The sequence below is a fragment of the Lathyrus oleraceus genome, chromosome 1, assembly GCF_024323335.1.
Source record: "Lathyrus oleraceus cultivar Zhongwan6 chromosome 1, CAAS_Psat_ZW6_1.0, whole genome shotgun sequence".
Lineage (NCBI taxonomy): Eukaryota > Viridiplantae > Streptophyta > Magnoliopsida > Fabales > Fabaceae > Lathyrus > Lathyrus oleraceus.
The window spans coordinates 52756152-52779405 of NC_066579.1; the positions used below are offsets into that span (position 1 = coordinate 52756152).

The window sequence follows — 23254 nt, forward strand, 5'->3', positions numbered from 1 at the left end:
ATATCGATTGAGGAACTCACCCTTACAACTATTTTTCAGGTAACGAGCAATGAGTTGAGTAGAAGCTAATGCTTGGAGTCTAGTGTAGTCTCCTTAGTGGGTCATGCTCTGATAGATGTAACATCGGGAGGGAACATTTTAATTGTGTTGTTGATGATTGTTGAACTAGTTTACATGTAGTATGTTACATGTTTGAATGATCGATTTGATCTCTATCCGCTGCGTATTGTGCAATACTTTATGTTTTGAGTTAAATAATGAGCATGACTAAATATTTATGGCGAATAGTGTGAAATCTTGTGTGACACCTTGATTGCATATTACTCTGATTGATATGTTGTTATATTTTAATTAAATATTTGGGGTATTTTAGTAGGGTGTTACATAAGCCGTATTTGGAGATGTTGATGAAGGTTGAAGGTGATAGATCGTGAAAGGGGGTCGAGTGGATCTGGTTTATTAGGTGGTTTAGGGTTGTTCGTCGTTGATTTGGTGGTGATGAACGGTTTGTTTTGGCTGTAACGGTGTGAAAGAGAGGGGTTTGAGTGGTGGAAGTTGAAGAAAACGGTGGATGGTGTGTTGAGACGACGGTGGAAAGGCTGTGTGGGTTAACGGCGAGGGTTATGGTGAAAGGCGATGATGGAAGGGCGGTGGATTGAGGGCGGTGGAGACGGAGGTTTTTGATTGTTTAACGGTGAGTAGGAGACGGGATGGAGAGAGGCGAAGGTTATGAAGGAGGAGGTAGCTGGCGATTGAAATCTATTAGAGGGTGAGTGACGGTGGTGAGTTTGTGAGGCGTAAAGGAATAGATTTTTTGAGAGTGGTTGGTGGGAAGTTGATGAGTGAGGTAGGTGGAGACAGTGGAAGAGTGAATGAAAGGTGAGGTCGTATTCTGTGAGTGAATGAAGGTGAGGATGTGGTGTGAAGAGAAGTGAGGGAGAAACGTGAGAGAGAGGGTATTAATGTGAGGTGAGTGATGAGGGAGAAACGTGAGAGAGAGGGTAGTGGGGAATCTCTGAGTGTGAGTGGATTCTGAGAGATTTTGTGAGGATTATGAGTGTGAGTTTGTTATGTGAGCCACGCGGAAAGGGACACAATTCCCATTTAGTTTTTATTTTTTCCTTTTTTATTAATAAATCCTATTATTTATTTATTTTTAAATATATTCATTAAAACTTCTTAAACTTTAATTTAATTTAGATAGTAATGATAAAAAAACTCTAATATGTACATTAGAATAAAGAAATAAAAGATTTGATTATAGTTACCAGTCGGGTGTAAATTTGTTCGAAAAATTAATTTGAACACACTAAAATGATCAGTACAAAATATACTTATTGAAAAAATACAGTGTTTCTTTGAATTCTGAAATAAATTTGCACCGATTAAAAGGCTCAGGCGGGTCAAGATATAACCGAAATAGTCACTGCTGATTTTGCCTGTTCTTGAGAAATGATTCAACTGATTTGTCTGTATTCTCAATAAATTTATCTTGACTGACATTTTAGGTATTATTCATGATGGAATGTATGTCATGTTATGCATATGATGCAAAATAAAAATGAAATCAAATCTATGAAAATTTAAATATGCCCGGACAAAGTTGGGGTATGACAGCTGGTAAATGTAATTTTCTTCCTTTATTTTCCCCAGCGGGTTTGTTTTCACGTTTCCCCAGGAAGTATATCCTTGATATGTTCATCCTAACCAGTGACAGATATTCTTCCTTTTGTGGTTTTCTACCCAGTAAAAAGGTAGTTGTAATCCCTACTTTTATTCCCCAGAGAGTTAATCCTTGATATGTTCATCTTAACTGATGACAAATTTTCTCCTCTTTGCGGTCTTCTGCCCAGTAACTGGTAGATGTAAATCCTATTTTTTTTCTTTGAGTTTATCCTTGATATGTTCACTTTAATCAGTGACGGATACTCTCTCTTCGGTCTTCTGCCTAGTAACTGGTAGTTGTAAATCCTGCTTTCCCCTCCGAGTCTATCCTTGATATGTCCATCCTAACTGGTGACAGATATTCTCTCTTTGGTATTCTATCTAGTAACCGATAGATATAATTCCTATTTTTCCCCGGAAGTCTATCCTTGATATGTTCATCCTAATCGATGACTGATATTCTTCCTTTGAGTTATCCTTGATATGTTCACTTTAATTAGTGACGGATACTCTCTCTTCGGTCTTCTGCCCAGTAACCGGTAGTTGTAAATCCTATTTGGGCTTTTCCCCAGCAGGCTATTCTTACCCAGTAATCGGTAACTAATACACCTCTTTAACCACAACGATTCATCCTTGATATGTTTACCCTAATCGGTAACGGATGTCCCTTTGTCAGGGTATTATCTTCCTACCCAGTAACCGGTAATAGATAATCTCTGACACTCCTGTGTTGGAGATCCTTCTTCCCCAGTTGAGTTTGAGTGTGTATTTCCTCCGTGGAATCGCCTTTTTTTGTTTGGTTCGAGTATTTCAGCTTTGTTCTGATTTACCCGTTTCCCTGAAGATTTTCCCTTATCCCCGACCGGGTTCTTCCACTAATTTATTTTCATAGAAATCCCCCTCGTGTCTCCAGCAGTTTTTAAGACGTAGCCTGGCCTACGCACAACTCTTATCCCCTCGGAGTCTCTGTCTCCCCAGTGAGTATTCTTTACGGAATGCAGTATACTCCTGAAGACTTTCAGTCTCTCCAGATTCTTTTTCTTTGTGGCAATATATCCCCCACAAAGATTATTTTAGCATTCATATCAAACGCATCATGAGGTCTCTTAGGGACCAAAATTTGTTTCTATATGTTGTTATTTAAGTCCATTCTACTGAGTTGATACGAATATTTTAACCTTCACATCCTCAGTAAGAATGTCCTTAAATAGGGGCAGTTGTAAGACCCCAATTTTGACCCTAAGATCCCTCATGCCATCTCATCATATGCATTGACTTTGGGATCACACATTGGTATCCTCTTTACCCTTCATTCATTGGGTTTGCATTGGGAGAGATCACAAAGCATATTTTATTGTATCATACTTTGTTTTTCCTTGTTTACTAACCCAAATACCAAAAATATGTTAATGTATAGTTTACTTCTTTTGTAAGTAATGTGTGTGTTCACCTATGCCTTATCAAGCTCATATCTAGGGTTTGAGACCCTCAATGCAAGGAGACTAATCAAGAGATGGTTCACATTGGCTCTAGACATCATATGTGGATCCCCATGATCTTCATTTATCATTTTGATCAAGAATTCATCAAGAGTTTGAAGCTTGTTTGCCTTGGAAGCCCTAATTCATCTGGGTATCTTGTGTGACTTCCTCAACAAAATTCATCATCATCTGATCAAATATTTAAAGGTATAATTCATATTACATCATCTTATTCATATATGATCCTCCATGAGTCCAAGAGATCAAGAGAACTTAAAGTTTGCAAGTTGGTTCATGGTGGTTGACCAGAGAAAGTCAACTAGTCAAAACTGGGGTTCACTAGACCCTATCTCCTACAATTTTTGTCATATGAAAATGATTCCAAGAGAAACGTTACTCCTTATGACATTCCAAACAACTTTCATGTTGAATTCAAGATCTAGTGTTTCTTGGAAAGTCATTTTTTATGGTGAAATATTATATGTCATTTTGTCTGAACCCTAGTTAGGAGGTCAACTTCCAAGGACCATAACTTGCTCAATTTTTGTGAGATGAATTCCATTAAAGTTTCATTATCAAATTCAAGATGTCCTCTCCAACTTTTATTATTTTAATAAATTAAAATTTAACTTGAAAATGCATGTTCCAAGAGGAAACATTATAGGTCACTTTGGGCCATTATCATTGAACAAGTGATTTTCCTCAATTTCTAAAATGCATAAGTTCTTCATGCCAAATCCAAGTAAGGTCAAATTTGTGACCAAATTGAAGAGGTTGGAAATATATACAACTTTTATTAAGGAAATCTTTCCATTTGAATCCCATAGCAAAAGTTATTCAAGGTGGAAGAAGTGAACATTTGGCTTGGTACTTAGAAAAATTTCATTTATGTTTGATTTTCCAAACTTCCACCTAAAATTTCATCATTATCCAAGCTTCAAATAGAAATGTGTTCAACATGAAAGTTGTTCCCCTTGATCTCACTTTTCCAAAAAGTCCAAAATCATCTCATTTAGCCAAGAATTGGATGACTTGCACAAGGTTTCTCTTCAAGGCTCCATTTGGATGAATCTCATGATCACACTCCAATTTCCATTGCATGATTACATGACACACTTTCAGCATTGCACATGATGAATTTTGGACCTGATTACATTATTTCATTGGCCTATCACATGCTCATGCAACCATACAAGTGGAGTTTGCTATTTTTGGCATTTTGAATGAAGTGTGTGAAAAGTAAATGCACTGCCTATAAATAAGACCCTTCATGCTTAGAATTAGGGACAATTTGCCCAAGCTTTGAACCTGCAATCCAAACCCTCACCAATAGAGGATAAACTTGAAGATTTTCAATTGAAAGTCGAGTTTCAATTTCACTTCAGTTTTGAAGTTGAAACTCCAAGAATCCAAGCCTTTGCTTGATCTAATTCAACTTCTGCAAGCTTCTGAAGTCAGGCCAGGCCCAATTGGAAGCAAGATTCAAGCTCCCTCGAAGGTGAATTTTCAGAAACTTCATCTCTTCGATTCTCTCTCAATTCTTCACCATTCTCTTTGATTTTTGGTTGACTGAAGTCCTACCAATGTAGGCAACAAGATTGGGTTACTTTGAGGACAAATTGAAGCAACTCAGTTCATGATCCTCAAAATTCAAATCCTTGTATCTTTTTATATACTTGGAATTGGAGAAAATTGAGGCAAAATTCGTGATCCTGAGCATTTTCTCCTTGAAATAGTATCCTTGTTTTTCATTTTCCATTGAGATGAAGTTGGACCAGTATGGTGGAGGTCACCGGAGAAGATGACCGGAGCCCTAGCTCCGGTGGTGTGTGTAAGACCCCAATTTTGACCCTAAGATCCCTCATGAAATTTCATCATAAGCATTAGCATTGGGATCATACCTTGGCATCCTCCTTACCCCTCTTTCATTGGGTTTGTTTTGGGAAAGATCACCAAGCACTATGTGATTGTATCATACTTGTATTTTATCATTTTACTAACCAAAATACCAAAAATATGTCTTTGCATTTGCCTAACCCCTTTGTAGGTAAGACATGATCTCCATTGATCTATCAAGTTCATATCTAGGGTTTGAGACCCTCATGACAAAGAGCACAACCATGAATTGATCCAAGAATGGTTATGAGCATCATATATGAGTTCCATTGATTCCTACGTGTTATATTGATCAAGCTTTCTTCAAGAGTTTGAGGGTGATTTGCCTTGGAAACCCTAGTTTGACTAGGTATCTTGAGTAACTTCTCCAACAAGTTATCTCACCAATTGATCAAATTTCTCAAGGTACACTTCAAAATTCATCATCTTATGCATATATGATCTACCATGAGCCTAAAAAGTTAAAGGAATTGAAGGTTAGCAAGTTGGTTGATGGTGGTTGGCTAGATGAATTCATCTGATCAAAACTGGGTCTCCCTAGACCCTATCGCCTACAATTTTCACCATATGAAAATGATCCCAAGAGAAAAGTTACTCTAAATGAAATTCCAAACAACTTTCATGTTGAGACCTAGATCTAGTTTTGCTTGGAAAATCATTTTCTATGTTGAAACATTATAGGTCATTTTGTCTAAACCCTAATTTGAAAGTCAACTTCCCAAGGCCATAACTTGCTCATTTTTTATGATATGAAATGTTTCCAAGTTGCAAAATCAAATTAAAGATGTATAATTCAACTTTGATGTTTGGAGTGAGAGATGATTCAACTTTTATGAGCATGTGATATGAGGTTACATTATAGGTCATTTTTGACCTATACCATTGAACAAGTGATTTTCCCCAACTTCAAAAATGTGTAACTCTATCATTATAAATCCAAATGACATGAAATTGGTGACCATTTTGAAGGTATTTGAAAGAGCTACCACTTTGGTGAAGACACGTTTCTCATTTGAAGCTCACATAAAAAGTTAAGCAAGGTGGAATATTGAGATATATGGCTTAACACTTAGAAAAAATTTCAACATGTTGAAATTTCCAAACTTCCACCTCAAAATTCTCCATGTTCCAAGCTCCAAATGAAAAAGTGTTTAACATCAAACTTGTTCCCCTTGATCCAAGCTTTACAAAGAACCTAAGCTCATGCATTTTGGACAAGGTTTTTTAGGTCTACGCATGGCTTTAACAGGGTTGCATAGAAAGAATCAAACTTCAAAACTTCAGTTCACTTTGCCTTGCCAATCAAGCTTCCATTCAGACTTCAATTGGAATCATTATGGACCTTTTTGCATTGCATCATGGGCCTACACATTCCCATGCACTCGTGCCACCAACATTGCTAATTTTGGACAGATTTTTGAAGTGTGCAAATATCATTCCATTTGGCTATAAATAACATGCTTCTGAGCTCATTTGAACATAACTTTGCGCGCCAGCTTTGCCCCCCCATTGAAACCCTCTCATTCGAAAGGAAAACCTGAGAAATTTCAATTTGAAATTTGAGTTTGAATCTCAACTGTTGGAGATTCAAGAACTCCAGGATCCAAAGCCTTGCAACCTCATCAATCACTTCCTGTTAGCTTCTCAAGTGTGATCAGATCGTGTTTGGAGCAAGCAGCATCAAGAACTGCATAGCATTGAAGGTAATTTTCAGAAAACTTCATCTCTTCGATTCTCACTCAATTCTACTCAATTCTCTTGGATCTTTGGTTGTCTGAAGTCCTACCAATGTAGGCAACAAGATTGAGTGGCCTAGAGGTCAAATCGAAGCAACTCAGTTGACACACCTCCAAATTCAACTCCTCGTATCTTTTTATATATTTGGAGTTAGTTGAAATTGAGCTCAGATTCGTGCTCTACGCCATTTTTTCTTTCAGATCATGTCCTCCTTTTTTATTTTGGTGATGGTTGAAGATGGACCAGTCCGGTGAGGTCCACTGGAGAAGAAGACCGGAGCTACAGCTCCGGCCGAGTGTTGGCACGTCTCCAACCATAGGATCCTGTTCAAATGTTTTAATCTCACGCGTTGATTTTGATTACCATCCCTGTGGCGCATTGACTTAAGTCCACGATGGAAAGCGCGCTGAGGACCACTTGATCTGCCACCTCAATTAATGAGGGAGATCAAGTGGTCCACATTTTTTTGTTATTTTTTTTATTCCTTTTATTTTCATTAATTCATATTAATTTTAATATTGATCCAAAAAATATGAGAGTTTCACCAAAAAATTTCAAACTATTTCCTCTTTCATATTATGAATTAAAATTATTTTTTTTTGATCATTATTAATATTTTTCATGATTTAATTGATTTTATGATTATTTTTAATTGTTTAAAAATACTTTTAAGTCTTTAAAAATTCTGAAATTTTTTCTCCAAGGTCCTTTGACCTTGTTTGACCTATGATAAATCTCATGGCCATTTCTTTGGTGTTTTGATGAGGTTTTAGGAATTTGACAAACCATATTTAATTTAAATGCATTATTTTAGTATTTTTAATTTGAATAAATGCCAATTAATTGTGTTGACCAATTGTGATGACTTGTTTGAGTTTGACTCTTGTTGTTGGGCCTTGGTCAAGGTTGATTTGACTTTGTCAAGTTAATATCATTGGATTTAGGGGATTGATGGAATGTACATTCCATCTCCAAAAATGAATGGATGATATTAATTTGGTAAAAGTCCTCCTTTGACCAATTTGAGTTTTGATCCATTCCCCTCCCTCTTCATCTCATTCCCATTCTTTATGCATTCATCTCATTTGACCTATGATATCTCAAAGTCCTAAGGCTAGTTGATTGAAAAATCAACATGAATATGGATGAGATTAGGCCACCTCTTTTGCATATTCTTTTTGTGTGTGGTATGTTTCATGAGCATAGTCCATTATACTATGTCTCAAACATGCATTAACACCAAAATTCTATTACCCAGCCTCAAATAATTGTGACTTCTACATAAGTCCAATTACGATTGCTTAACATAGCGCTAAATTTGTGACACAAAAGGCATAGCATTCTAGTTAGTGAGATTGTAAGTCTCCCCTCTTTCATGGTATTATGTGGAAACTTGGCCTTTTTTCCTTCCTTTGGAAGATGTCTTGGCTCAAGGATTCATGCTTGTGATAAGTGGGTTGAGTGTTCTCCAAAGAATGACTTAAAAAATGAAAAGCAAAAGCAAAACAATACTAACTTCTAACTAATTAACAACTAACTTTTAATCTCAAGCCCTTTACTTTAATGTCATTTAATTTTAGCCTTTATTCATTTTCCATTATCCATACCATTCTAATTATTTATGTTAATGCAATTTTCACTTTGTCCATTTGGACCATATTGTGTGATATATCTTGTTTGTGTGGTCTTTGACCACTAATGTACATAATAACAACAAAAACCCTAAAAAACTTTTGTGTAGACTATTGGCTTGATCTTGGGACAAATGGACTTAGAACTTAGGCAACACTCCTATGCTAAAGGACTTGGCCAATGCCAACTTTTTTTGTGAAACCAAGTGTTTGCAATTTGGAACTTTATCTGATACATCATTCAAGATCCCTTTGAGTTCATCTGCAACATGATCATTGTGAAGCTGTTATTTTGAACCTGTGACTTGTGGAATTCATCTGTTACATAGGCTAATTTGAAGAAGATCATGGAGTGGCTAAAGCTTGGATGTGGCTATATTTATTTGATGCCCTTGCTCTTCAAGATTGATATAAGTGTGCATTTGTGTGTTGCTTAATTCTAAATGTCCAAGGGAATTTGGGGTTTCTATATGGCATTCTTGCCTATTGGATTTCTACCCATCGGTCAGATCTTTTCAACTCTTAACTTTTAATTTTGTGCATATGATTAGTCTCTTCATCTCCTCCCCATCTCTTTAATTTAAAAATCTCTCCCTCCTTTTAAAATTTTCTTTGTTTGAACTTATTTTGGTTCTAAACTTTGACCGCTTTGTAAAAAGATAGAAACTTTGGTCTTATGCCATTGCATTTTCAAACTTCTTTTCTTAAATCAAACTTGTAAATAAAATTAACTATACTTGACTTACACTTTCAAAAAGCCAAAAAGAACTAACTCATTCAAACCTTTTTTAGGCCCTAGTGCCTTTCAAACTCAATTTTTGTTAAAAATAATGCATCCACTTTGAAATTTGTATCACAAACTACGAGGTTTTGATCCCTCATTTTTATGTTGGTACGCAGACACAAGTCCGAAGGTCTTGTCAAACACAAAAATATAACTAATTGAATTCTTTTCTCATCCCCCATTCTATTTGTTTGTAAACATCATTTTTGTACCAAATACATATGCGCACAAAAAGGGCTCCCTAGGAGTACCTAGGACACTTTGGGTGCTCACACCTTCCCTCTGTATAACCAACCCCCTTACCTGTAATCTCGGACATTTTATTAGTTTTGATTTGAAAACTTCTTACTTTTGGGTTTTGTTCGTACTTTTTCCCTTTTCCCTTGGAAATAATGAAAGCACAGTGGCGACTCTTGTTATTTGATGTCTAGCTTATCCATAACTTGATGATCATGAATTTACCGCTACATTGTGTTGGCACACTTCCTGGCCATCTGATCATGTTTGGATGTTATAATCTAAGCTATTGCTTCTGAATACCACGCGTACATCACTTTGACTTGTGTCCACCATGGAATGCGCGTATGTGACCATCAGATCTGCCACCTCAATTAATGAGGGAGATCTGATGGTCCTTGTTTTTTTCTAATTTCTTTTTATTTTCTGAATTTCCATTTAATTATTTTATTTTGTTTAATTCATATTAATTTCATTTTTAATCCAAAAAATATGGGACTTTCACCAAAAATCTTTAAATATTTTCTCTTTCATATTCTGAATTAAAATTATTTTTTGGACTAATTTTGATATTTTTCATGAATTAAATGTTTTTGTGCATATTTTTAATTGTTTAAAAATACTTCTAACTTTTCAAAAATAGTGAAATTTTTAGTCTAAGGTCCTTTGACCTTGTTTGACCTAGGATAAATCCCTTGGCCATTTATTTGGTGTTTTGAAGGGATTTTAGGTTTTGACCAAATTCACTTTTAATTGGAATTTTAATTGATTAAATGCTTAAAAATTATGTTGAGCAATTTTTATGGTCTAGTGATGTTTGACTTTCTGTTTTGGCCTTGGTCAAGGTTGATTTGACTTTTGTTGGATCAAAACCATTTGATTTAGGGGATTGATGAAATGTACATTTCATCTCCCAAAATGAATGGATGGTTTTGATTTGATGAAACTCCTCCCATGACCAATTTGTGTTTCTACCTTCCCCTCCCTCTTCATCTTCATACATATTCTTTCCCATTCCCTCATTGGACTAATGAAATCTCTAATGTCTTAAGGCTAATTGGTTCATCAATGACCTTGTATCAGATGAACCAATACAAGTATGACTGAGATAGGTCCCTCCCTCTTGATCTTTTCTTTTAGTGTGTGGTTAGGAGTTTGGTTCTTCATACCAAATCTCTAACATGCATTAAAACCTAAATTTTTTATTGCCCGACCTTAGATAGTTGTGACTTCTACATAAGTCCAATTACGATTGCTTAACATAGAGCTAAATTTGACCCTAATGGCATAACATTCTAGTAAGTGAGATTGCAAGTCTCTCATTCTTCATGGTATTATGTGGAGACTTGATATTTTTTCATTTCATGAGAGCTAGTGCCATACTTGGTAAATTATCCAAGTTATAGCCCTTCTCATGGAAGATGTCTTGGTTTAAGGATTCATACTTGTGAATGAATGGTTGAGTGTTCTCCAAAGAATGACTTAATCAATTAAAAACCACCACTAACACTTGTCTAACTTTTGAATAACATTTGACTCATTCTTATTAATATTTCTTTACTTTCAAGTCATTTACTTTATGAAATTTAAATTTCAGTCATTTATCATTCATTGCCATTTAGATTTCATTTAACTTGTTTATCCTTATGTCATTTTTCACTTTGCTCATTTGAGCCATATTTTGTGATTATATATATCTTATTTGTGTGTTTTGGCTTTATTGATGGTCTTAGGACCTTAAAATACTTAATAACAACAAAAACCCTAAAAAACATTTAGTGGATTGTTGATCTTGATCTAAACTCTTGGACTTAGAATTAGGCAACACTCCCTATGCAAAAAGGACTTCGCCAATGCCAACATTTTAAGACCAAGCTATTGTGAACCGAGCCTTCATCTGATGCAAGCCTTGGATATTGTTTGAATTCATCTACTACTTTGTCTTTGTTCTAATTGTTATTTTGATCTTGTGTCTGATGCTTTGCTTTGAGTTGATCAAGGAATATTTCATCTGATACATGAGAAGACAAAGAAGACTGCTAGCTTTTGGGGTTGCTTGCTTGGATCTGCCTATCTTTATTTGATGCCTTGATCTTCATGATGTCTTAATATGGCTAATTTCCCATTGATTATTGCTTGATTACAAGTCCAAAGGGAAAATGGGTTTTCTATAGGACATTCTTGTTTGTTGGATTGCATCCCATTGGTCAGATCTTTTCAACTCTTAACTTTTAATTTGTGCTTAGGATAGCCTCTTCATCTCCTCCCACTTCTTAAATTTCAAAATCTCTCCCTCTTTAAAAAAAACCTTCTTTGCTTGTGATTTCAAACTTAGACCTTATTTTAATAATTAGAATCTTTGGCCTTATACCAATGAATTTTTAAACTCTTTCTTAAATCAAAGTTGTAAATAAACTTAATCATATTGACTTAAATTTCAAAAGACAAAAACAACTAACAACTCCGTTCAACTTTTGGCCCTTTGTGCCCTTTTCTTATTTAACCTTTTGTTAAAAGCAATTCACCAACTTTGAAATTTTTACCACAGACTACGAGGTTTTGATCCCTCATTTTTATGTTGGTACGTAGGCACAAGTCTGAAGGTCTTGTCAAACACAAAAATATAGTCAATGAATTCTTTTCTCATCCCCACACTCTATTTTTCTCAAACATCTTTGATACCAAACACATATGCACACATAAAAAAAGGGCTCCCTAGAAGTACCTAGGACACTTTGGGTGCTAACACCTTCCCTCTGTGTAACCAACCCCCTTACTTGAAATCTCTGGCATTTTATTAGTTTTGATTTGAAAACTTCTTATCTTTGGGTTTTGTTCGTAATTTTCCCTTTTCCTTTGGAAAAAATAAAAGCGCGGTGGTGACTCTGGTTTTATTGACGTTAAGCTTATACATATCTTGATGTTCATGAACTTACCACTACAGGTGGGAAAGGCGATGATGGATTTTTGCCAAATGTCGATTTGCTATTTTGCATACTTGCCATAAATTCAGTTGGCATTTCTAAGGTTTGATACATCGGCACTGTGAAACTGGGCATATATTGACTTGAAGTCCCCATCATCCTAGGCCTTGGTGTCTCAGGCTAATGCGATGTCAATATTGGTCCACTATATTTAGACGAAACTGCAGATACAATGCCAAAACCAACATCAGTTGTATGTGACACAATTGTATTTCCTCTCAAAGATGGTTCTTTATTTGGACTTGGACATGGTGATACCATTTTACCACTACGTAATTGCATATACTTAACACATCGTGTCCCACCAGGTGTGCCAATTTGTTCACATGTGGTTTTTGCACGAACAATCCCTAACCTTCCTATTGAGGTTTACTTGCAGGATCAACTACAAAATCCTAAACTAAGTGTTGAGTATATGGTGTGTTTTAGTTAAGTGTTTGGACTAAGAAAAACGACAGGTAAAAAATGCTTGTAAATAGGTGCAAAGAAAAATAGATGGACAAAAGCAAGATAAAAACGTAAATAACAAAGCAGATAAAATAACTTGGTAAGTTAAATTGCTTGAAGATAAATGTGGAAGCAAGTAAACATTTTCCAAGAATGAACTCTTTTCTCTTAGACGCTTGATACTTTGAGTGTTTTCCTTTTGCAATGTTACAAATACCACCCCCTTAAACTAGAAATCAAATGTTTTTAAATAGTAATAAAAATAACTGTTATATGGTCGTCGGCAATTCACAATATGCCACGCGTCGGAACCTGTAAACCCCTTTCTTTTGAAACTTCCCCCATGTTCTGCTCAACTAATTATATCAATCCTTGCATGTTTGGTTTTGAATTCGACAAGCTCACCCCTATCGACCTCCTTTCGACCTGGCTTAGGTCCTTTTTTATTGTCAAACCGCTTCGACTATGTTCGCCCCTCTCGACCATTCGCCTTATGATTTTGTTCCTCTTGCTTCAATTTTTTCTTCTTCGGCATAGTTTGAAATTTGCTGGCTAATAGATATCTCATGAAGATATAACTTGAAGAGAAAGAGGTACATGTGAGTTTAAAGGAGGTTAGGAAGAGGAAGTGGAAAAAGAACCTACAACAAAGATGTTATAGAGTGTTTTTAGTGTCATCAGTTATAACACTATAAATATAAGTGTCCTGGTTGGAAGCAAACGCCTAACTATGCTGAATTTGAAGAGAAAGAAGAAGAAAAAGAGATACTCCCTCCGTTTCTTTTTAAGTGTCGTTTTAGAAGATTTTTTTTGTTCCTATTTAAGTGTCGTTTTGATGTTTTAATGTTACAATTTGTCAATTATACCCTTACTATTTAAATAACTCAACTTTATATTTTCCATAAATTTTTCTTTCTTAATATATGTAATAACTCACTCCACATTTTCCATAAAATTCTCTTTCTTAATACGTACTCTCATTCCCATACATAACTCCCATTCCTATTCAAAGTATTGGCTGGTCAATAAAAATTAAATTCAAATGATAGCTTCCAATGTTACATAGAAAAATGTATTAGCATTAAATTTTGTCAAAGGAACAAATTTACCAATTGAAGACTTAAAATTCTATAAAAAGGATCAGTAGCATTGTTTAAATTATCAAGTGCAAAACAAAAGAGCTCTGGTGGAAACAACAAAAGACTCCATGGATGTTCAAAAAAAAGAAAGAGTGGAAGACTCATTGGAGCAAGAAGAAGGAGAAATAGTGGAAGACTCTTTTGACAAGATACAAGAACAAGATGACAACGAAGATGAAGTATTATCAAGAGTTGTATTGGATTTTGATTTAAATGAAGAGGCAGATTATGAATTTGATTTGAACAAATTTCCTGAAGAAGAAGAAGAAGAAAACAGAAAAGAATCTTCCCACCATGTTGAGTTTCGACCTGTGATAAAAAAGATGATAAAAAAACTTCTTCCAAAATTTTATTAAAAAATATTTGTGAACTAAGTATGGAGTATCTATTTTAGATTTGGCTTAAGTGCATAAGGTATAGGAGTTGTTATTTAAGAAGTCATTGTTATTGTTTTTTTTATTTACTCCTTGTTATTGCTTAATAAGTATGGAGAAGAATTCCTTGTTATTGCTTTTTTTATTGATACAATTTAGGAACTGCATTTCTTACGTTCATTCTTATTGTATTTTTTTTATTGAATTCCTATATTTGCTAAAGTTTTGGAACTTAATTTGTTACGTGCAGGAACATTATTTTTTTATGGCTAAAGTTTAGGAATTTAAAAAAAAAAAACTCTATTTGAAATTTTCAAATGTGACTACATCCCAATTACAATAAGTATTACTCCATGTTTAAGTAATTTTTGACTTCTTGTACTAATATTGGATCACACTTAATTTGAATTGGTAGTTGTCCTACTCTTTCAAGCCTTTCCTTATTTACATGAGGAATTTTATATTTATTGGAACCTTTCTCTTTCATGATCTCTATCATGCATAGTTGCAATGATACAAATATACGATTGGACTTAATTGAAGGAAAATTTTCAAATGACTTCACCACTGCACTGATAAGTTCATCAATAGTTTTCGGTGCTTCCTTGTATTGCAATGATTGTATAGCCGAGAAAAAACCAAGGTCTAAGATATTCAAATCTGGAGAGTTTGCAGGCTGACACATTAAACGAATATCAAACCCATCCTTGGTGGCAGCTTCACGGAATAAAGGATCATCATGGTTTATATGCGTCCTTGCGTTATCCTGCTGGATAAATATTGTTGACTCAAATTCATCTCTTGGCCATTTTTCTCTTATAGCGGGTAGAACTTTGTCAATAAGGAATGATCTTACTACATCTCTATTTACCGTAGTTATTGCTTTTGTTACCATTGTTCCCGCAACTCTGTTAATACTTGACCTTATAGCCGGTTCATGGGTAACAAACGGAAAAACACCAATTTTACCCGAAAAAGTTTCATTTTCTTCTGAGTCAAATCGTGGTCGAGTTTGAGCAACTAAGAACATAACTTTGGCAATGAAATTTTTGCTCTTACATGTCCGATATGGCTCATCTTCATCTGGGAGCAAATAATACTTCTCGGATTTTTTAGTCATATAAAACCATTTTTCATCAATATGAATAATATTGTGCATGCTCTTAAACATTGGATCATGTGGTGTACCTTCAAGCATTGATAAACAAAATTCCAGCCTAGATATTTTGTTTTCTTCTTTCAACAGTGGTTTTATGGCATTTGAATTACGCCGTATAGCCCCTGATTTTATAAGCCTGAACACCGATGTTGGATTGGTTTTCAACGCAAAAGCTAAAGATCGAATGTTTGTTCTTTGACTGAAAGGAAGTTCACGAATTTGATTCTCATCAATTGAAATTCTCTTACGTCCACAATTTTTTGTCTTCCTATGAGAGACATCACGTGTTTCACTTTCTTTTGCTCTTTTCCAAATACGTTGAACAGTTCTTAGAGGAACCGAATTTGATGAAGCCACCTCATTTGTAGCTCCTTTACGTAATTTTCCATCAACGCTTTTTTGTAGTAGCTCATGATAAATATACATGCGTTCTTCATTGCTTAAGATTCTTAATCTCTTTTTTTCTCTAGGTTCTGCTTCAACATTTTCTGCAATATACACTGTAAATTTTTAAAAAAACAAAACGATTACTAGAAACAAGCAAAACTTAGATTTGAATTACGCCACAATATGATTCCACCATTATTTTACATAAAAACATGAGATAAAAACATGAGATAAATTATAGGAATTAAAAGTAACCAAACACACATGAAATTAAAAAATATACCTGTGTCATTGTTTGTTTCAACCTCCTCTTGTAAGTTATCTTCACAGGACTCATCAATATTATTGGTTGCTTCAAACTCCTCTTCTAAGTTATCTTCATCAAACTCATATAACTCAAATATATGTTGGTTTGTTAATGATGTTTCTGTATCACTATCTAAATCCATATTTTATGAGTTGTAAATATTTTGAACTTATAATATGAAACCATACTATATGTACTACTGGTTTTAATTTTTCGGTGGGAAACTTAAGTTTTTATTAAAATAATTGGAGGGAATATTTTTTCCTTTAGCCATTCATTGAAACAATAAGCAATAAGTTTTCCTTTAGCCATTAATGAAAATGCAAGCAATACGTATTCCTATAGCAAGCAATATTAAATCCAAAAATTTAGGAGTAGTTGAAAAATGCAACGGAAGAGAGAGAGAGTTATGTGGAGAAAATTATGGAATTAGTTATTTGAAGTAAATAATTTAATGAGTACTTATATTAATGAATTTTATTTAGAAAGAGAAAGTATATGGTGGATTAAAATGAGGGTACAATGGGAAAAAAATTATAACAATTCATTTATCTTGGTTGGAGAGCTTTATGCTAAAACGACACTTAAAAAGAAACGGAGGGAGTATTATTGATGTCATATGTTGAAATTAAACATGTCGACAAGGAAGAAATATGGTTTCTTAACTCCGGTTTCAACAACCATATGATTGGAAACAAAGAATGATTCTCATATCTAGATGAAGGCTTCAGATAAACAGTAAAACTTGGAAATGACATTAGAATGGGTGTTATCGAAAAAGTTACTGCTTGTATGCAAGTTAATGGGTTTACTTAGGTAATTTCTAATGTTTACTACATTCATGAGTTTAAGAATGATTTATTGAGCATAGGATAATCATGAGTGGAAATAATGATAGGAAATATCATCCAACAAAAGGATGAATTGTAGAGACAATAATGAGTGAAAATAAAATGTTATCTTTGGTGGCTTTGTGATGACAAATGACTCTACATGCTTTCAAAACATGTTAGATAATGAATATTGTCTTTATCATTTTCGATTTGGTCATTTAAGCTATTAAGGATTAAGGACACTCATTTAGAAGAAAATGGTAAATGGTTGTCTTCAATCAAAATTACGAAGAAGACTATGTACAAAGTGTTTGATCTACAAGTAACATTTAGACTATATGCCTAAAATATCTTATAGAAAGCATTAAATAAGACTCAACTTATGCGTTCAGATATATGTGGACCCATTAAACCAGAAGCATGTAGTAACAAAAGGCATTTCCTAAGTGTTATAGATGATTTTACTCATAACTCATTAATTTACTTCTTGGATGAAACATCAGTGGCTTTTGTAAAGGTTTAAAGTTTTAAAGATTATGTTAAAAATGAGTCACGTGTATATGTCCCCTCTTTGAGGAAAGATACATGTGGTGAATTTACCTCAAATGAGTTTGAATAATTTCCTAAATTCCAAGGCATAAGCAAAAAGTGGATTGGAGCCCATACTCTTCAACAAAATGGAGTTGCTGAGAGAAAAATAGGATGATAAATAACATGGTACAGTGATAGCTTAGTTTTGATGAAGAGAAAAACTTATCAATGGGAAAAGATTAAAGAAGAAAAACATTTGAATCAATTATCAATACTACATAAGTTTTAGAAATCAAAAGATTGGATAATTGGTCAAGGTACTCTAATGGAAATTCATATGTTTATATAATCTTATATTCTCTAAAGATTTTCCAATCATTCATATAGCATGCTCTATCAAAATATAACTTTTTAAAAGTAAAAATTTTAAAAATTACATAAGTGCAATGTATTACAAATTATATGCTACAGATTGCTTCAAGCTTTTTACTGAATTTTTTGAAAGCTGGAAAAATGTTACTAATTGCATAAAAAATGTAACTGGTTGCTTTTTTCTTCTGTTTCAAAAAATTTGAATGTTGTAGGAAATGTAACTGATTGACATAAAATTGCAACGAGTTACCTCTGCGAATTTTTGGAAAAATCGGAAACAATATGAAACTTTTTCATTTCAAATGTTCATGAAACCTTTTCCAAACCATTGCAATTAATATTTTACAAACATTTCCACTCTTTTTAGAGGTATCTTGTAATGTATTTATAGCAAGAATTTTCAGATTTCACATCACCTCTTTCAGATCTTGTAATGTATTTTAAGGTTATTATATTTTAATTGTACTTTGAAAGATAAGATCAATTTTATGTATTAGAATTGATTCAGGAACACTTCATATTCATATTTCTTCAAGACTTGTAATTGATCACCAAGTGTGTGGTAACTTGTTTTGTAATAGAAAGTGCCGTGCTTTCTAAGTATTGTAAATAGAAAGTGGTGTGCTTTCTGGTTTATGTGTGAATCATCATAGTGATTCATCATTTGTGAAAAGATCATTTTAATTAGGTTGATTCAAATTCCACCATAGGGTTGGTGCTTGTGAAATAAAGGAAGTGGTATGCTTCTTTGATATGTTAGAAGAACATAGAATAGTTCTTAGTGTAAGACTTGTACAAATATCTAACATATTAGAAAATCTCTCGCAAAGTGTGAGGGGACTAGAAGTATCCTTGTTTGGAAATGGGAACTATAAATTCTAAATAAGGTGCAATACATCACTTGTTTCCAAAAAAAGTAAAAAGAAAAGGAACTTACATAAAATACAAGAAAAATCCAGAAAGTCTAAGTCATCCCCCTTTCAGATTGTACTCTATACTTATAATTGGCATCATAGAAGGTTAAGGTGACTTGATCCTCGATCTAGAAATATGGCATCCTCTAATCCAGTTTGTAGAGATGGTGGCAATAACAACAAACCTCCATGTTTTGTTGGTGAATACTATGATTTTTTGAAATATTAGCATAAAAGCATATCTAAAAGCACAAGGAGAAGAAATGTGGAATGTTGTTTTAAAATGGTCCATGCGTTCCTAAGACGGTCATCAACAATGTAGAACAAGAAAACGTAAAAGGCTCTTGGAATGAATATGAAAAAAAAGAAAGTGTTATTTGATAAAAAGGAAAAAGAAAATTCTCCAATCAGCCCTAGGTATGGATTAATTTTTTCGTATATCTCATAGTAAAACAGAAAAAGAGATTTGGAATAATTTGGAAGTGACTCATGAAGGTACATTTGAAGTAAAAAGATCGAAATTAAACACTTTATCACAAGAATATGAAATGTTTAGAATGCAGCCTGGAGAAACAATTATTGATTTGCAAAAGAGATTTTCACATTTGACAAATCATTTCATAGCTCTTGGAAAAACATTCACAAATGATTATTTTAATCTCAAAGTACTTAGATCATTGACAAGAGCATGGAAACCAAAGGTAACGACAATATCAGAAAAGAAAAGACTCTCCAAAATGTCTCCGGCCGTATTGTTCGGTAAACTTCAAGAACATGAAATAGAACTTGAAAGGCTAGAAAAGCATGGAAATCAAGAAAAGAAACCCAAAAGTCTTGCCTTAAAAACTAGAGTCAAAGATCGTGATAGTAATAAAGAGGATGAATTTCAACCCACTAGTAATGAATATGATGCTTTAATCAAGAAATTTGAAAAGTTCTTGAGAAAGGAAAGGACAGAGGAAATTAGTCAAAGAGAATAACCGATTCAAAAAGGGAAGATTACTTATTTTGAATGTAGAAAAAGAGGACATGTCAAAAGTGAATGTCATGCACTTATAAATAAGAACAAATTCAATAGCAAGAAGGATAAAATTCCAAACAAAACATATGTGGTATGGGATGACAATGAGATAAGTTTATCTTTAGATGAAAAAGAAGAAAGCATGGTATTGATGGCTTCACACCATTATGGTGATGAAGAAAATGAGGTTAGTGATTCCGAATTTAATGACATACCTTCATATGATGAATTATAAAATGCTTTTCATGAATTGCATGAGGAATGTTTGAAACTTTCTAGAAAATGTTTAAAACAAAAGAAAATTATTTTATCTCTACACTACTATAATTAATACTTTTGTTCCTTACGCAAGGCTTCTCTCTGAACTATTTCATGAGAGCAAGTTAATTGAGACTCTGGTGAATCTAGGTGATAATGAAGATATGGAAATGATATATGGGGAATATGAACATTATCAAGAAGAAAAGATGTAATCCACCCTCCTTCAAGCCTTAGGATCAAGAAAGATAACACTAAATACATTAATGATTTTCCAACCATGTCCAAGATGGATAATCCTTAAGTTATTATGAAATACATCAAGTTTATTAGAAGATATACTAGAGTATCTCTAACAATGGATGACATTCTTGAAGCTCCTTAAGGTTGTGTGTACAAGCCTTCAAAAAAGAGGTAGCAAGTTGCTTCTGAATCTGAAAGGGTGGTTCATAAATCACATAAGAGTAAGGTTGTACATATAACAGAAGTTCAAAAGGAGGTTCAAGATGTAGCCTCCACAACTGTCTTTATGCCTACCAAGACTAGGAATGGAGCCACTTGCAATACTTCTCAAAAGGTAATCACTCCTGAACTACCTGTGAAGAAGAAAAGGTTGAGGAAGATGGTTTTATCAGTTGTTGATGAAAAGGAAGAAGAAGATGAACAAACTTTGCTTAGGAGGACAAAGGTTGTAAATAAGAATGCTCTGAACATTCCTGTTGAGGATTTTCAAGAAGGATCAAGGCTAATTTATACTTTTGTACTCAATAAGACAATGGATAAGCCTTATATTGGTGAAGCTCTCCAAAACAAGTAGAAGTTGATCGTCCTTCTGTTCTTGGTACCTATGATTTGGAAGATGAAGTTGCTGCTCAGACTCATGAGACCAGTGAGAAGGAAGTTCTACCTACTTTAGTTGTTAACGATGTTGTGAACACAAGTATACATTTGAACCTTATCTCAAATAATAATTTAAATTCTTTCAATTCCACACTCATGATCAAATCTCCCACACCAACACCACCTTAATTACCAAAACTCTTTGCCAAACACACCCCTTCACCACAACATAACTTATTTATGGGCCATGTCCCTTCATCTCCTCAACATACTTCTAAATCATATATGATTACCATAGCTCAAATGCTAAGGGACTTCTCTCAAAAATAAATTATCCCTACAACATCAGTTCTAGAGGATATTTCAAATCATCTAGTTGGTGAATCATCCTATGATCATAACCAGCTAACTTGTGTGTCTGATTCATACCAACCATCACTCATCAATGTTATGCTTGAACCACCTATTAAGGTTTCTAGTGAAAAGTCCTCTAGCACTGGCTCAAGTTATAATTTTGATTCATTTGACTTGAGTCATTTAAACATCATTCCTCTACAATCCATCCCTATGAAAACTACACCTTCTGTTGACCCTCCCCAACTACACCCGATTCAGACTAATAGTAATGTTCAAACTGAATCTGAACAAACTATCCAAGACCATTCATTACCTGAGCCACATAATCTACCCCAACCTGAACAAGTAATTCCCACTCTAGAGCCCCAACAAAATCATGTTCAACCTCACCTTGAGATTGTTATTCACAATGAAGTTGAACACGTAACTTTAAACCAACCGTCAATATATTCCACAAATGACCAAACAGTCAGAGAACCACACCTTGTCCAACACTCTGAACCATATGACCATTACCACACACTCTCTAGGGAAGAAGATATTGTGTCAGACACTAACATAATACCTTTACCTAGTCCTTTCACACCTCACCCTCGATCAACCTAAACTTAAACCTCCCACCTCACATAAACTTCCAAATGGAATAGTTTAAAATTGTTATCTTTGATAAAATTCAGAATTTGGTTGTTGAGAGGCTCATAGCATCTGACCCCATTGCATATGCAACTAAATGGGAATCTCTCAGAAACTTTATGGACACAACTCTGTAGAATTTGAAGTATTTTTCTTCTGAGTTTGTAGCTTCTTCTAGTCAAAGGCAACCTCACTTGGACAAGAAGTTGTCTTCAGTTCCTACCAAGAAGGAAGAAATGGATGTCAAGTTGCAGACTGTTGTTGCAAGACAAGATGAAATGGTTTCTGATCTGAAGGCTATCCTGGAAATTTTCAGACAAAAACCTTAGGCTTAGGATTTAGGACACATTTTAACACGTTTTTATGACATACTTTTTGGTTATTTGAAAATATTTTTTCCAGTATCTTTTCTATTTCCTAATTATTTTTGTTGATGATAAAAGGGGGATTAGATATAGAAGTATTTAAGCCTCTTAAATGTGATAGTTATTATCTTGTTTAAATTCTAACAAATTATATATGTGCCTTAAATGTTTAAATTTAATTAACCTGGATAGGACTTAGGGGGAGCTTACAAACCCAACCCTATGGTTTATTAGACTCATGGGGAGCTCACAAACCTCATACCCTGCTATCAACTAGTTAATTAAATTATCAACTATCATTCTTAAATACTTATGTTTATCATCATAAAAAAAAAGGGAGATTGTTGGAACAAAATTGGTTTATCCCATAGACCTTAGATTTTGATGATGACAAAGTATTTAAAGTACAATAGGGTATACTAATGTTTGTTCAAGTGTGAAGGATCATAGACTATAATTTCATGGAAAATATAAGTATTGGTTCTAACTCTGAACATTCAAAGAGAAGCGTGGAGATCATATTATGATAGATCAGAAGCTGAAGAACTGGCTCTGAAGAAGTCATCATGTAAAGAGGTCAACATTCAAACATCAGAGTTTGAAGGAATTAGCCTCTAAAGAACTGAATTTGGAGAAATCTACTTTTGGTGATCAAATTTTGAGTCAGTCAAAGCGCGAGGACCAAGATGACACTGATAGGTCAATGTTCATCTATGAACACACTTTATCATGTGATGACCCTGAAGGAGAATAGCGATCCAAAACGCAGCAGCATTTAAAATTTTATCCTTTAGTGATCCTTACAGATGGGCATGATCAGTGATAGAATCGTTACCTCTTGTAACGATTGAAACCTTTGATGCAGATCTACAGAGCGATCACGAACATTGAACGACGACAAC

General features: G+C 34.2%; 1 protein-coding gene across 1 annotated transcript; it reads right to left on the minus strand.

Annotated features, from left to right (window-relative positions):
- Positions 1 to 14721: 14721 nt before the first annotated feature.
- Positions 14722 to 16550, minus strand: LOC127091040 (uncharacterized). The gene is made up of 2 exons (XM_051029553.1): positions 16205 to 16550; positions 14722 to 16034 (listed from the first exon to the last, which is right to left on the minus strand). The coding sequence occupies exons 1-2, from the start codon at positions 16368 to 16370 to the stop codon at positions 14722 to 14724; spliced, it is 1479 nt and encodes a 492-aa protein (XP_050885510.1). The 5' UTR covers positions 16371 to 16550.
- Positions 16551 to 23254: the final 6704 nt, after the last annotated feature.

Excerpts from the sequence above, each read along its gene's own strand:
- LOC127091040 (XM_051029553.1), bottom strand. The coding sequence starts at position 16,370 with ATGGATTTAGATAGTGATACAGAAACATCATTAACAAACCAACATATA. Across the intron at positions 16,035-16,204 it reads TGAAACAAACAATGACACAG|TGTATATTGCAGAAAATGTT; the intron begins GTATATTTTTTA and ends AAAAATTTACAG.